This window comes from Bidens hawaiensis, unplaced genomic scaffold (genome assembly GCF_021521415.1).
Source record: "Bidens hawaiensis isolate Kalapana, Puna unplaced genomic scaffold, B.hawaiensis_p1.1 tig00038627_1, whole genome shotgun sequence".
Classification (NCBI taxonomy): Eukaryota; Viridiplantae; Streptophyta; class Magnoliopsida; order Asterales; family Asteraceae; genus Bidens; species Bidens hawaiensis.
In genome coordinates, this window is record NW_027496793.1 from 108,565 (window position 1) to 122,424 (window position 13,860).

General features: G+C 37.3%; 1 protein-coding gene across 2 annotated transcripts; it reads left to right on the top strand.

Annotated features, from left to right (window-relative positions):
* Nucleotides 1–5,868: 5,868 nt before the first annotated feature.
* LOC143590531 (protein TIME FOR COFFEE-like) lies at nucleotides 5,869–12,470 on the top strand. Of its 2 annotated transcripts, XM_077070985.1 has the most exons (13): nucleotides 5,869–6,240; nucleotides 6,343–6,795; nucleotides 6,889–7,007; nucleotides 7,078–7,363; nucleotides 7,482–7,848; nucleotides 7,953–8,013; nucleotides 8,091–8,171; nucleotides 8,309–8,573; nucleotides 8,668–8,722; nucleotides 8,796–8,862; nucleotides 8,940–9,299; nucleotides 9,374–11,750; nucleotides 11,923–12,470. In XM_077070985.1, the coding sequence occupies exons 1-13, from the start codon at nucleotides 6,117–6,119 to the stop codon at nucleotides 11,925–11,927; spliced, it is 4,620 nt and encodes a 1,539-aa protein (XP_076927100.1). In that variant the 5' UTR covers nucleotides 5,869–6,116; the 3' UTR covers nucleotides 11,928–12,470. The 2 variants fall into 2 exon arrangements, with proteins under 2 accessions (XP_076927100.1, XP_076927099.1); XM_077070984.1 differs by having other exon boundaries at nucleotides 9,374–12,470.
* The last annotated feature ends 1,390 nt before the right edge of the window (nucleotides 12,471–13,860 follow it).

The window sequence follows — 13,860 nt, forward strand, 5'->3', positions numbered from 1 at the left end:
GTCAATCAATTTTGTTAACTAGTCGATTTTGGTTAATTTGGTTCGGTTTCGGTTAGTTTATCATTTTTCGGTTTGATTAATTTTGGTTAATGACCAAAAGCATATTTAAGTTAAATTTAGAAATACGTAAAATGGAGCTACAAATACATGAAGTTGATGTATAAATACATGAAATGGATGTAAAAATACATGATATAGAGGTAAAAATTTAGAAATAAATGAAAATATGAATGCAAATGTACGGTTCGTTTAATCGAGGGCACAAAAATAATCGATTGTAGGTTCAATTTGCGGTTAATTCGGTTTTCGGTTAATTTCTAATTGGTTTCAGTTCGCTTTCGATTTCGTTGGTATTTACCGGCTTTGGTTAATTTGGTTTTTGGTTCATTTTAGCTAATGGTTTGCTTATTGCTCACCCAGTACCGTATTCAAATTAAAAAAAAAATACCCAAACGCTTAATTTAAAAATTCCCGATGCTACATATATAAAATATCCAAACGCTTATAATCCAACTAATTTGTTAATTCTCAAACACATTTTAGACATACTTTTATTAGATTACCCAAAAACTTATAGGCTCATTAAAAATTGAAATAGACCAATTATATTTAATTAATTAATAAAAAGTTAAGTAAATAAAAAAAAGAAACGAATGTGCGGAATAACAACAAAGTCGACTTCGAACACCAGCAGTCACAGTAGCATTTACATACAGGGATTTTTTTTTGATTTTATAGTTATTAAAATTTTATTTATGATCCGCAATGCCACAAGACAGACTTAGCTGGTTGGGATGATAGCTATCGAGAACGAAACATTAGAAGCATAAACTGCGAAGAGTTGATTCACCTATTTGCTATCAAGAATGCTAGTAGAACTTCACAAATCATCTGTTAGCTATTAGCATATTTAGTATGTCATAAACTCATTCTAATACCATGTTTTTACTAATTGTTATGTTTATTTTCATAACTTTAATCGACGTATAAAAAAAGTTGTTCACATTATTTAGTACGCTAAGACTTAAGGGACATATTTTTTCCAGCTTGGTCGGGGCACATGAGTTCTCAGGGCCGGCCCTGATTTCTAAGCCCACCCAATACGAAATTCTATAACTTTTAATGTATATATTAATTTATTTTTACTATGTACCTTTGATAATTCGAGCTTGAACCAGCTCGCACGTTGCAACTGCGCCCTCTACTAGCTCCTAGTGGTCAACCCGGCTCGCACGTTGGAACCGCGTAATCTACCGATTTCTCTCGTGTTCAAACCCGCCCGAGATGTTGACGATTTTTTGGTTGCTTGAATCTTTAAATTCTCCACGAAGATTGATGATTGTGGTTGAAGATTGTTGCATAATTTGTTAAAATTTGTGTGTATTTTGCGTTATGTAAATGATAAATGGTTGAGATTAAATAGGAAAAATTCTTTTTTTCCCCACATTCCCACGGCCCCAACAACCACATTCTTATCCAACCATTACTTTTTTGATTGGGTAGCAGTCCACGATTTTGAGTATCTCGATTTGGCTTTAAGATGACGGCAACAGTGTTCACCAGTCGGATGCGGTATCTGATCAACCGCACCCAGTGGTGCCCCTCTCGTGCTAAAATCAGATCGAAAACTTTATAATAAACTAATATGGTATAGACATCTATGTTAATGACACAAATTATGAAAAATAATTGAAACACGACCTTGCATGAGTATCCCGAAGTATTCCCTTATATTTATCGTTTCAACTTTCAAGTACTAAAAAACCATTACATTAAATAACCATATTTTATATTGATCTTATTGGTTTATCTGCAATATGAACGTAGTTAGGCATCGAGTCGTCCTATGCTAATTTCACAATGTTTAATTATTATATTAGGTAAAAAGAAACCGACAAGTTCCCATTAGCTTATTTTTATAATATTTAAAGTTCTATATTATTAGATAGTTTGATCAAAGTTGAATTCCGTTACGAATTTAAAATATCTTTCTAAATTGGTGACACTATTTTACTGATTTTTTTTATTGACAACACATTTTATAATATGTAAATCGTAAAAAAGCTAGCAACACAACTTTTTATTTATCTACCTTTTATTCAAGGCTTCATCCTAACAGGTAATAGATATAATTATGAATCCTAACTTGTATTGATTTGTATAAATGATAATTACGACAAAATTGCTTTGAATAAGTTTTTATGTGATTATTTAGAAAATAGTCAACTCCTTTATATTTTTCTTTTCTATAGACTAAAGTAACCAGCAAAAATAATTTTCATTTATTGGCATCAATGATATTATCAATAACAGTAATCATCTTGCTAATATATTTTTGTTAAAGACTTATTATATGTCACGTATAACTCTATAAACGTCATATAACTTTTAATTAATGTCCTTTTTTGTTGATATTTATCTGTACGTCCCATATAACACATTGTGCTATACGTAGTGTATATAGGAGTGTCCTCCCAAAAAGGGAGTCTAGAGAATTTCCCAAAATAAAAATAAGAAGGTAATTGAATTAGCTGTTAAAATAATGTATTTAATTATGAGATCTAAGGTAAACAACAAAGTAGCTATAATAACTCGCAACGTGACGTGGCTTTTTTATCTATCAATTGACTCCTATACATATGTGGTCCATGATATAATTGGTATTTTATATTATTCCGTGTAGTTCAAATAATGCATTTATTCATCATCTAATATATATTTTATTTTTTATTCTAGTTGTCATTTTTTTTCCCTAAAATAATGCGTCATGTTAGTGATCGTATTCTAAATTGTCATATACATATTTATTTAATAATAACACGAGTTTAACATAATATATTAATCTTTATGATAAAAAAATCAACTCAATTTAATTAGTAAATGGTTAGTTACATTTATTTTTATAAAAGAGTTAAGTGCCATTTTAGTACATGTGGTTTGGCCAACTACGTAACTTTAGTACCTATTCTTTATTTTATGCAAATGGCTACCTCAATTTTAAAAAACATGTAGTTTTAGTATCTTTTCTAACCCCGTCAATTTTCCTCCGTTAAGTCAGGGGTATTTGAGTAATTTCATAATTTAAATAAGAGGTATTGAGTAATTCATTATATTTTTTTTTCTTTTTCTCTCTCCCGTGAGTGTCCCTGGTATTTGAGTGTGTGTTTGTTTATCCACTCCTTGATGAATTGAACTCATGCTTCTCTCTCTTCATTCACCACTCTTCCATTTTATTTTGTTTCTCCCTCTAGCTTCACCAGCTCTCTCCCATTTGTTTCTTTGAGACATTAGTCACAAGGTGTCATCGGCTTTTGCTGTTGTCGCAGACCAAACCTCTAGTAACCATTGTTGCCCTGTCGCCGGTTGTTGCCGTATGTGGCGGTGGCGGTGATGTTGTACAACGATGTTGTCGTCTGGCGGAGGTACGAATGTACGATTGCTAGGGGGAATTTGAAGGACCATATTGGTGGGTTCCATTTATGGTTTTTATTGAAGGACCAGATTGCTTTGTAAGGATCAGATTGGTACGAGTAATTTGAAGAATAATGTGTTAGGGAATTTAAGGTTTTATCAATTAAAAAGGGGAAACGATGTTAAAAGAAAAAGATAAACAAATATAGTAGACGAAGTTACCATATTAACCTTGACTTAATGGAGAAAAATTGACGGAGTTAAAAAAGGTACCAAAACTGCATGTTTTTTTATAACGGAGGTAGCCATTTGCACAAAATAAAGAATATGTACTAAAGTTGCGTAGTTGGCCAAACCACAGGTATTAAAATGACATTTAACTCTTTTTCTAAGACTATAATTGTGGCCTATGGTAGGAAGCTTGTGTTCTTCGGTAGAGATCTAAGTTCGATTCCATTTGTATTTCTTTTGATGGATTATGAAATTTGATCAAGGCCTTGCGAAGTTTTCAGTTCGAATCATAAGTCCACCTGAATTTTCTTTCATCTCTGTGTTACGATAAAAAGTTATGCTCTTGTGAAGACAAAATCACTGTCAAGTGACAGTCGGTAGTATGCCTTCCACGAGGAACGCCCAAACCAATGGCAGCACGAGTCCAGTTATGACAATATAGTATAGAAAGAGTGAGGCAATGACTCTCCAAATTTGAAAAGTGTGGTGACCCAACATGCACAAATGTCACCGTTAAAAAAATGACTACAATGAATTTGAACCTTCACCACTTGAAAAGTCGAAGGCTTATCTAAACCTTTGATATCATTAGAACAAAGACTATTTAATTATATTATACATTGTACAACGGTATTATATTCTAAGGTCGACCAATTAACCTAGTTAAATATCGTATATGCTAATGTTTGTTGTCTAAATAGTTGAGATAAGACATCCAAAAACTTTAAATTAAAAGCCAAAATGTATTCAAAATTGACAAAATATAGAAGGTACAGGGCATGACAACTGTTTTTTCTCACTTATAATTGTTTTTTTCATTTAAATGAAATGAAGAAAATCGGATAGGTTTAAATCTTGGAAATTTATGTATATTGAATTCATTTTAAATGTTCTCGTAAATGTATATATACAAGTTGCTCAAAAGCAATAAAATCTTATAAACTTTTTATCTATTTAAATATTTTTAGTAATACATTTAAAAGTGTATAGCTGTCACTACTGCAAATTACTAACCTTTTATTTCTTTTCTCAAAATGAAAAAAAAAGTCAAAAGATTAACCATATCTTCGCTATAAAAATTAAAAATTTCAAAGGAATCATTACGCCTAATTTAATAAATGTCTAATCATCAACTAATAACACAAAAATGTATATACTACACAAAAAAGTTACAGGAAAACATTTTAAAGTTTAGTTAAAACAAGAACAATAAAACAAACATTTAAAGATAATTTATTCAAAAAATCTTAAAAAATAACACGTGGCACTGTTTTTAATCTTCACGTGAAATCTCATTTGTTTCTACATGTAAAAAAAATCCAAATTAAACATTTCCTTACTTATTGGCTCCTTTATATTTCATAGAAACATCCAAACGATTTACAATGAAGTGGCAGGTAAACGGGCAACAAGCTGCGCCACAACCTCCTTGAATAGCAAACCTAATTCGACTAAAAAAAGTAGATGATTTTTCCTCTGTCATCTGGTTTCTGATTTGATATTAATAAAAAATTAATAAATAATAATAAAAATATGTAAAAAAATAAAAAGTACTTTATAATATACAGAAAAAGTATAATATATAAAGTAACCTAAATTAGCTTGTAAAAAAATAAAAAGTACTTTATATAAGTTGGTTGTGGCTCAATGGAACACTCACTTTACAAGTGAGAGGTAGGGGGATCAAACCTCACTATCACCAACTTATATGGAAGATATGAGGGATGACCCTGGCTTGCCAGGGTTCGAGTCCTGATCTCACCCGGTTTTACCGGCTCCTCGCTGTCGTGCCGTTTGGCGGGCGTGTTAGTCGGGTTTTATCCGGTGAATCCCTCAACATGTGGACCGCTAGGGGCTCCGTCCGTCCAAACTAGTTGCCGACTCGGGCTACCTTTAGCCATTAGGGGCCGCGTACGAGATACCCGGTGTTAGTTAGTTTGCCGTTCAAAAAAAAAGAATAATAATGGAAACTCACACTAGTCTGATCATTTATGTCTGATAAAGAGGAAGTGCATGTCTTTACATTAATTACTTTTTTAAGATTATAATATTATAATATTGTTTTAGTTAAAAAATCATGAAAGCTTGTCGAGTAAGCAAGGACTGCCACGTGTAGTTTCAATATCGGACGGATGATATTTCGCCATGTCGGATGCAAGGTAAAGTAGAGCCGTGAGATCTTGAAGTAGCAACCAACGGCCACGATTAACGCACATGTGGACATGGATTACATCCTGGCCGTCCGTTAGGCTTCGTGGAGACTGAAATACCGAAAAGATGATGAGATAGGGTACTTGTGTGTGAGAAAAAGAAGGTAGTCAGAGAAAGTGTTTAGAGAGAGAAAGTAGGAAGGTAGAAGAACAAGAGATCTGTTAGACTGAAGAATCATTCATAATAATAATAATAATATTATTATTATTCCGGTAGGGTTCCGGTGAGTTATGATAGATCTGACGGTGGAGATTAATTGATTCATGGATAGGAATAGAGAAGGAAGACGAGTTAGTAGTAGTAATAATAATAATAATAATATGGCTGCACCTCCTAACGGATTATCCAGACGGAGACATCGAAGTAGCAGTTTAAGAGATTCACCTGGTAGGTTTAATCGATAAACTTTATAAAGTTTAATTATAATTATGATTAATTCAGATCTACCGTTAATTTTCCGTTAATTCTAACGATTTGAGTTTGTTACAGAACAAGACGGAACGGTGGAGGTACCGGAACCGGGTCGGTTACGAGACCGGGGTTTGGTGAAGAAGGACCGGGACCGGGAACGTGAACGGGAACGGGACCGGTCGAGCCGGAGTAAGAGGAGAAGGGAGAACCGGATGGTGATGAGTAACAGAGATGACGGGGATGACACGTCGGAGGAGAGTGTGAACGATGAGGATGAAGAGGATGACGTGGACGCCGGAAATGGCAGTGGTTTAAGGATGTTGCCGCCAGCGCCGGCGATGGCGACGGTGAATTCGTTGACGTCAGGTGGTCATAATTCTCATCCGCCGCAGATTCACCACCGGAAGAGTTTTCCGCCGGTTAATAATAATAATAATAAAGTGTTTAGGGGTGCGGCGGCGGCTCCGGTGCCGGCGTGGAAGGCGGCTGATGAGATGATTGGTGTATCGGTGCCCAGAAAAGCCCGATCAGGTAACCGGTGGAAAATAATAATTTGTTATTATTAATTTTGTTTACAAAAATCATATCTTTTTATTTATTAATTTTATTTTTAATAATTTTTAGCATCTACAAAGAGGTCTCATGAATGGATATCTGGTGTTGCTAATTCGACTTCACCGGCGACGGTGACGGCGAATCCTTCGTCGCCGTCATCATCAAATGTTTCAATTCGAAAGAAGATGGTTTGTGTTGTTTTTTTGCTAATTAATTTTGAAATATTTTGTCAAGATTTTAATATTTTTTTTGTTGTAGAAATCTAATGGAGGAGGGGGAGGATCGAATTCGAGACCGAAGCCGCCGAAATCGTCATCGAAGTCATCGTCTTCGAATCCGGAGGAGCTGGAAATCGAAATAGCCGAGGTTTTATACGGGCTGATGACTCAGTCACAAGCTCCATCGAAGAAAGAAATTACATCGAACGATTCGTCGATGAAATTCGACTCAAATAAATCGAGTAGTGAAGCGAAATCTAGAGTTTCATCTCCCGTGTCAAATTCGACTGCTGTTCCTCAAAATTCGACGTCCTTGTCAGCAGCTGGTAGGATAGAATATAGATTCATCTGTCTATTACATCATTTCATCATAAATTCATCATTAGAAATGTTATTAATATTATTAATATTGATTTTAATGTTTTAACTTGAATGAATTTGCAGCCCCAAAGAGGAAAAGACCACGCCCGGTATCGGAAACGAACCCGATTAATGCACGGAACTGTCCGGTCGAAATCGATCATAATCAGCATCATCAGTCTCCGAAGACAGATAACAGTTCAGATGCTGCTGTTGAAAATGGTGGTTCTTCTTTTGGTTTCACCACTTTACCGGGTCAAAAGGCTTCTCCGTCTCCAACATCGGAGCAACCGACAGCAGTTTTACCGGCGGAGGAAGAACGAAAATGTGGTGTGAATGTGTTGACTAAAGAAGAGGTTGAAAAGGAATCTAAAGTGGTGAAATTGAATGATGGAAATAGTAAAGTTGAAACTGTGATTAAGACAGCTGCATCTACTACAGTGACCAATCTGTGAGTAAATTTAGGAATTTTATGCTTCATATAATAATAATAATAATTACCAATCTTCATCATGGTCTTTGCTGATCTGTTGATTTTTTTTACCTTTTTTGCAGTAAAGTTGCTAATTTGGATACACAAAGTCAAAAAGATGAAAAATTTGAAATAGATCTGATGGTGAGACACTCATTCATCAAGCTTCTTGATTTCGGTATCTTGTGTTCTTATCGGATTCTTTCTGCTTCCAATTTTAGGCTCCACCTCCTCAATCAAGAACATTTCATGGAAATGATCAAGATAATGATTTTTCTGATCACAAGCAGATAGCAAATCAGGTGATTATTTAACTTTTCTCCAACCTTTTTTAGAAAAAAATAAGTTTTCTATGAACTTCCATGTGTTTTATCTTCTTATCTCATTTAGATGTGAGTTTTTTTTCTTTTTAATTTTTCTAAAGATAAAAACTTTGCAGGAAACAAGCAAAATTAAGGATGATGACAAACTCAAGAAGAGTGAAAAGGAGGAGCCAATAAAGTTGTCCGTTGACCAGAAGACTGGGACGATCCGAGAAGCTGGAGAATCATTAAAGCAAGCGGTTAATGAAGAAATTAATATCCAACTTAATATTGATTCGGAAAAATCGAACAAGGGTAGTGGTAACGGTAACCGGTCACTGCATCAAGCTCTTAAACATCAGCAGTTATCAGCTAAATCTGAATCTCACTCGGATAAGACCGGTAATTTACTGTCCGAAATTTCACTTCTATCATCTAATTCTACACCCAAATTTCTAATCATCTTGATTTTGAATGCTTAATGTTGAATTCACAGCTCAATCTGGTTCTATGCCAATGCCAATGTCAATGGCCAACTGGCCTCCGATGGGGTAAGTTAAAAAAAATCATTTTTTCCTATTTAACATATTAAAAATCGAGTCTTGATTGTGAAACAATTAGCAGGTATGTAGCGCCTTTGCAGGGAGTCATATCCATGGATGGGAACCCAATGGCTTCAGCTCCAATTCAGGTATTATTATTATTATTCAGCTATCGTGTCTTTCTGTACAATTTATTAGCTACTAAATGATATGGCATTTCTTACAGCCATTATTATCACACCCGAGGCCGAAAAGATGTGCCACACATTGCTACATTGCAAGAAACATTCACTACAATCAGCAATTCATGAAGATAAACCCGTTCTGGCCAGCTGCATCCGGATCTGCTCCACCGATGTTTGGAGCCAAGCCTAGTAATTTTAATGTCATGCCTGGAACCGAGCTACATGCAAACATCCCGCAGTCGGTGCACGAAAAGGGTCCGCCAGCTGGCATATTTCCAGGTCACATCACAGGAAAAGACACCAAGTCTTCCCAACCCACAAACGTCACCGACCCGGCTCAGAGAAAGCAACAGGTTTTGCTTCAACAAGCAATGCCGCCAGTCGTTCCTAATAATATTCTTGTAAGTTGATTCAGTTTCACTTTTATTAAGTTTTTACCGAAAACTTATTTGTTTTGTTTGTGTTTAATTTACAGCACGGGCCGGCTTTTATCTTCCCATTTAACCAGCAACAAGCAGTGGTGGCTTCGGCTTCTGTAAGACCCGGTTCTTCTAAGGTTACAACCACGACCGCAGGTGGTTCGGGTGCAGCCAGTTCAACGACTGTGAGCTCATCAACTACAGCTGCTGCACCAGCATTGAGCTTCAATTACCCAAACATCAGTGCCAGTGAAACCCAGTACTTGGCAATTTTACAAAACAACCCCTACACTTTCCCAATACCTGCAGCAGGTGGAGCTCCTCCTAATTATAGACCGAGCCCTCATGCGCAAGCAATGCCTTTGTTTAATGGTTCGTTCTATTCTTCACAAATGATGCACCCGTCTCAAATCCCACAACCGCAGGCGCCACCAGTAGCCCAATCTCAAACCCACCAGAACAGTAGTGGGTCCACATCATCTTCACAAAAGCATTTGCAAGGTCAACAGAGGCAGCAAGCGAGCGGTGCTGCTGCTGTAAACAGTGGCGGGAGTTTGCACAACACCACCTATCATGCCGCTCATAAAAGTCGATCACAACCACCAGTTCAGCAGCAGAATCAACACATGAACCCTTCGACTGGCGGCGAGGATAGCCCTTCGACTGCTGACAGTAGAGGTTCACGGGCGGGAAACCCTATGGGTGTTTACAATCATAATTTTCCCATGCCGGTTCGTTCCAAAGGCCTTGGTCAAATGGACCACTCTAATGGTGCACTGAAGGCGGCCGCCGCCAATAATGCTGCCGCTAGTGCCAACTCAAATGACAAGAAACAACCGAGTCAGTTACAGCAGCAAGGGTTAAAAAGAGGCGGTGCAGAGTCGTCTTTGCCACCTCAGACGTTTGCAATGTCGTTTGCTCCTATGAACGGTACTACTGGTACACCTCAAAACCATGCGATTTTCCAAAGCTTGCCTGAATCGTTAAAACCGAGTTTTCATATGATGTCAGCACCTACATCTTCAACAGCTCACCATTCTCAACAGAAGGATTTCAGAATAACCGAAGAGGCTTCTAGAACAACAGTAACTGGTCATGATGCTTCCGGTGCTGATGAGGACAGAAAGGCCGGTGCAGGGCTGACCGCGAAATCAGGGCAGTCCATTGCGTTTTCAAGACCAGATCTTGCTACAGATGGTTCATCAGGTTCTAATAACCGGTCTTCACGGGCTCCTATCTCAACATCCAATGCAACCGCTGCTCAATCTTCACATTCTTTAAATGCACAATTTCAACAAACACAACAACAAGCACTTGAGCGTGCAAGGCAACATCATCAGCAACAAGCCCTTCAGATTCAAAAGGGGCAACAACTGAGTCAGGCCATCAATGCATATGCAATGGGTGGTCATGCTCGATCTAAGAACCCGCCATCAAGTAATGGAAGTGCATACCCGGAGCATACAATAACTTCATCTTCAATGACTGCCAAGTTTCCAAACTCTGTCTCTTCTTTCCCGCTTCAAACCAGCAACCCGAGTAACTCGCAGGTTCAATCTCCTCAGTGGAGAAATTCGGTGAGGGGGCCCACTACTTCTCAAGTCCCATCTTCTCTTGCTTCCGCCACCTCATCGTCTGCCAAGAACCTTCACCAATCCCAACCGTCAAGTAGGTCCCACCCACAATCACACACACAGATTTCTTTCGGTTCAACTGCAAGTCAGAAACTGCAACCCACAACATCAGTACAGATGCAGCAGCAGCAGCAACAACAGAATCCCGGGAGTAATAGCGGTAACCGATGCTCGTCTCCGCCAATGCGGGTCGGCTCTCCGACAACTTCTATGTCTAAAGGCGGTGGCAGTGGTGGTGGAAGTCCTAGAACGAACGCAGCAGCATCAACAAGTGGTAGAACGGGTCAGGCGTCGTCTTTATCTTCATCCCAACAGGCGAAGAACTCGCCTGTACCTCAGAGATCTTCACCGTCCATTCTTGGTAACCCCAACAACTCAAATTCAACTAAATCTCAACAACAGTTGCAGAAGCAAGCATTACAACAACAGCAGCAGAAAGTCCAAGCCATGATGATGTACAATCATCCTTACATGCAAGCTCAGGCTCAGGCTCAGGTTCAACAACAACATGCCGCCAACTCATTGGCACTTTATAGGATGCAGCAGCAGCAGCAACAATCATCATCGTCATCTTCTACCGCCACGCTGTCACTTTGCCCGCCTGTGACAAATGCGAGTGCCGCCACTTCTGACCCCGCCAAAGCAATCGCAGCCGCCACTGGCATGATGAACCACCCTCAGTATAACGGTCCACCACCGTCAATGCCTGCTGGTTTCCCTCAGTATGTTCACAATGCCCCCGTTGCAGCAGCTGCAGCAGCGGTTCAGGTTAAACCCGCAGAGCAGAAACAACCAGCCGGTGATTAGGCTTGATTTCCCGAGTTTTTAGCCAGGGTGGTTCGGTTCCGTTAGGTTTTAATGTACACAAAAAAGTTAGTTGATGATCAGTTTTAAGAGTAGTTGAAAATTTAATATTCTTTTGTTATCTTAAAAATGTGAATGAGAATTGTTTTCATTTGCATATGTGGCAGCCTGAGAAGAAGTAGAAGTTAGAAGTTACACATGGTGGCTGGTCTAAGCGTCGGTATCGTTCCGTGTGGGGGAAACGAGACGTTACGGGTCAAGTTTTTCGATGCATCTCGGTGCTGAAAACCTTCAAGCCTATGAAGTTGGCTCTAAATGTTTTAAAATTGGGGCTTGGGTTGTTGATTATTTAGGTTTTTAGTGCTTTTTTTGGTGGCTCTTTTTGGTGAATGGTGATATGATATCTTTTGAAGGAATGGTTTAAGACAATGATAATGTTGTTGGGCATATATTATTATATTAGATAAGACAAAATGGAGCACAGAGAAAAGAGTGGGTTCTATATATATATATTTTTTTAATATTTATTATTATTATTATTTGGTTGATGCTTTACTATGTTTCATTTTCGAATATTGTGGTGAATATTGATGCATGTGATGCTGCTCTTTTGTGCTCACCAAACCAAAGTAGTTTTGGTATATTCATATTTCCATGATATTCTCCAATACCTTAATATCTTTCAGACAAAGTAAACCGTACGTGCCTTTTTTTTATCAGCTTTTAAACTAGCTTTACATATCAGTTAAAAGATTTGTTATGAGATGCCAGAAGGTGAATGAATGGTTTAACTTTTAAGAATGTGTTTTGTTTATTAGGGTATGTGGGCGCCGATTTGGGCGATTTTTGGGCGCGAAGGGGCGCGAACACCGACCCCCGGGCGATAAGTGGGCGATTTGGGGCGGAGGCGAGGAGATATTATCGCCTGGAAGAAGAAATATTATTATTATATTATATGTATGTGTGTGTATATATATATGCAAGAGATGGTTATCCTAAAAATAAGTAGTTTCCTAGGAAGACTAAAAATAAATTATAGCCATTGGATCATGTTAATCAATTGTTGAGATTTAAAATCACCAATAAACGACATAGTTTCCTAGAATTACTCTTTAATCATTATAACCGACATAGTTTACTAGAATTGTTCTTTCACCATAATTTGTAGTAATGTCAAATGTCAAAAATTTGTTGGTTCTTACCATTCTTTTATTCTTATTTGAACCTTTTTCTACATATACATATACATATATACACACACACATATATACATATACATATATATACACACACAACATATATACATATATAGAAAAAAGTTCAAATAAGAATAGGGAGTTTTTCCTAGGAATGGTAAGAACCAACAAAATTTTGACATTTGACATTACAAATTATGGTGAAAGAATAATTCTAGAAAACTATGACGGTTATAATGATGAAAGAGTAACTATAGGAAACTATGACGGTTATTGGTCATTTTAAATCTCAACCATTGATTAACATGATCTAATGGCTATGATTTATTCCTAGTCTTCCTACGAAATTACTTATTTTTAGGATAACCCTCCCCTGTATATGTATATGTATATATGTTGTGTGTGTGTATATATATGTTATGTATATGTAGGGGAGGGTTATACTAAAAAGAAGTAGTTTCCCAGGAAAACTAAGAATAAATCATAGCCATTGGATCATGTTAATCAATGGTTGAGATATAAAATCACCAATAACCGACATAGTTTCATAGAATTACTCTTTCATCACTATAACCGACATTGTTTCCTAGAATTGTTCTTTCACCACCATTTGTAATGCCAAATGTCAAAAATTTGTTGGTTCTTATCATTCTTAGGAAACTCTTTATTCTTATTTGAACCCTTTTCTGTATATGTATATGTATATATGTTGTGTGTGTGTATATATGTATATGCAAAATGAATCCTAGAAACAACCCGAACCAACTGAACCACCCATTCCCTCCTTTCGGTCAACACTATGGTTCGCAAAACCAACTGAACGTGAACTTACAATGGAACCCGATGAACCTAAACCAACCGAGCTATCCGTTTCAATTTCCCGACCCGAACCTAAACATGTACGCCAAC

Coding starts and splice junctions, on each gene's coding strand:
- LOC143590531 (XM_077070984.1), top strand. CDS start 6,117: ATGGATAGGAATAGAGAAGGAAGACGAGTTAGTAGTAGTAATAATAAT. Junction 8,574..8,667: donor ATCTCACTCGGATAAGACCG/GTAATTTACTGT, acceptor TTGAATTCACAG/CTCAATCTGGTTCTATGCCA. Junction 9,300..9,373: donor TCGTTCCTAATAATATTCTT/GTAAGTTGATTC, acceptor TTTAATTTACAG/CACGGGCCGGCTTTTATCTT.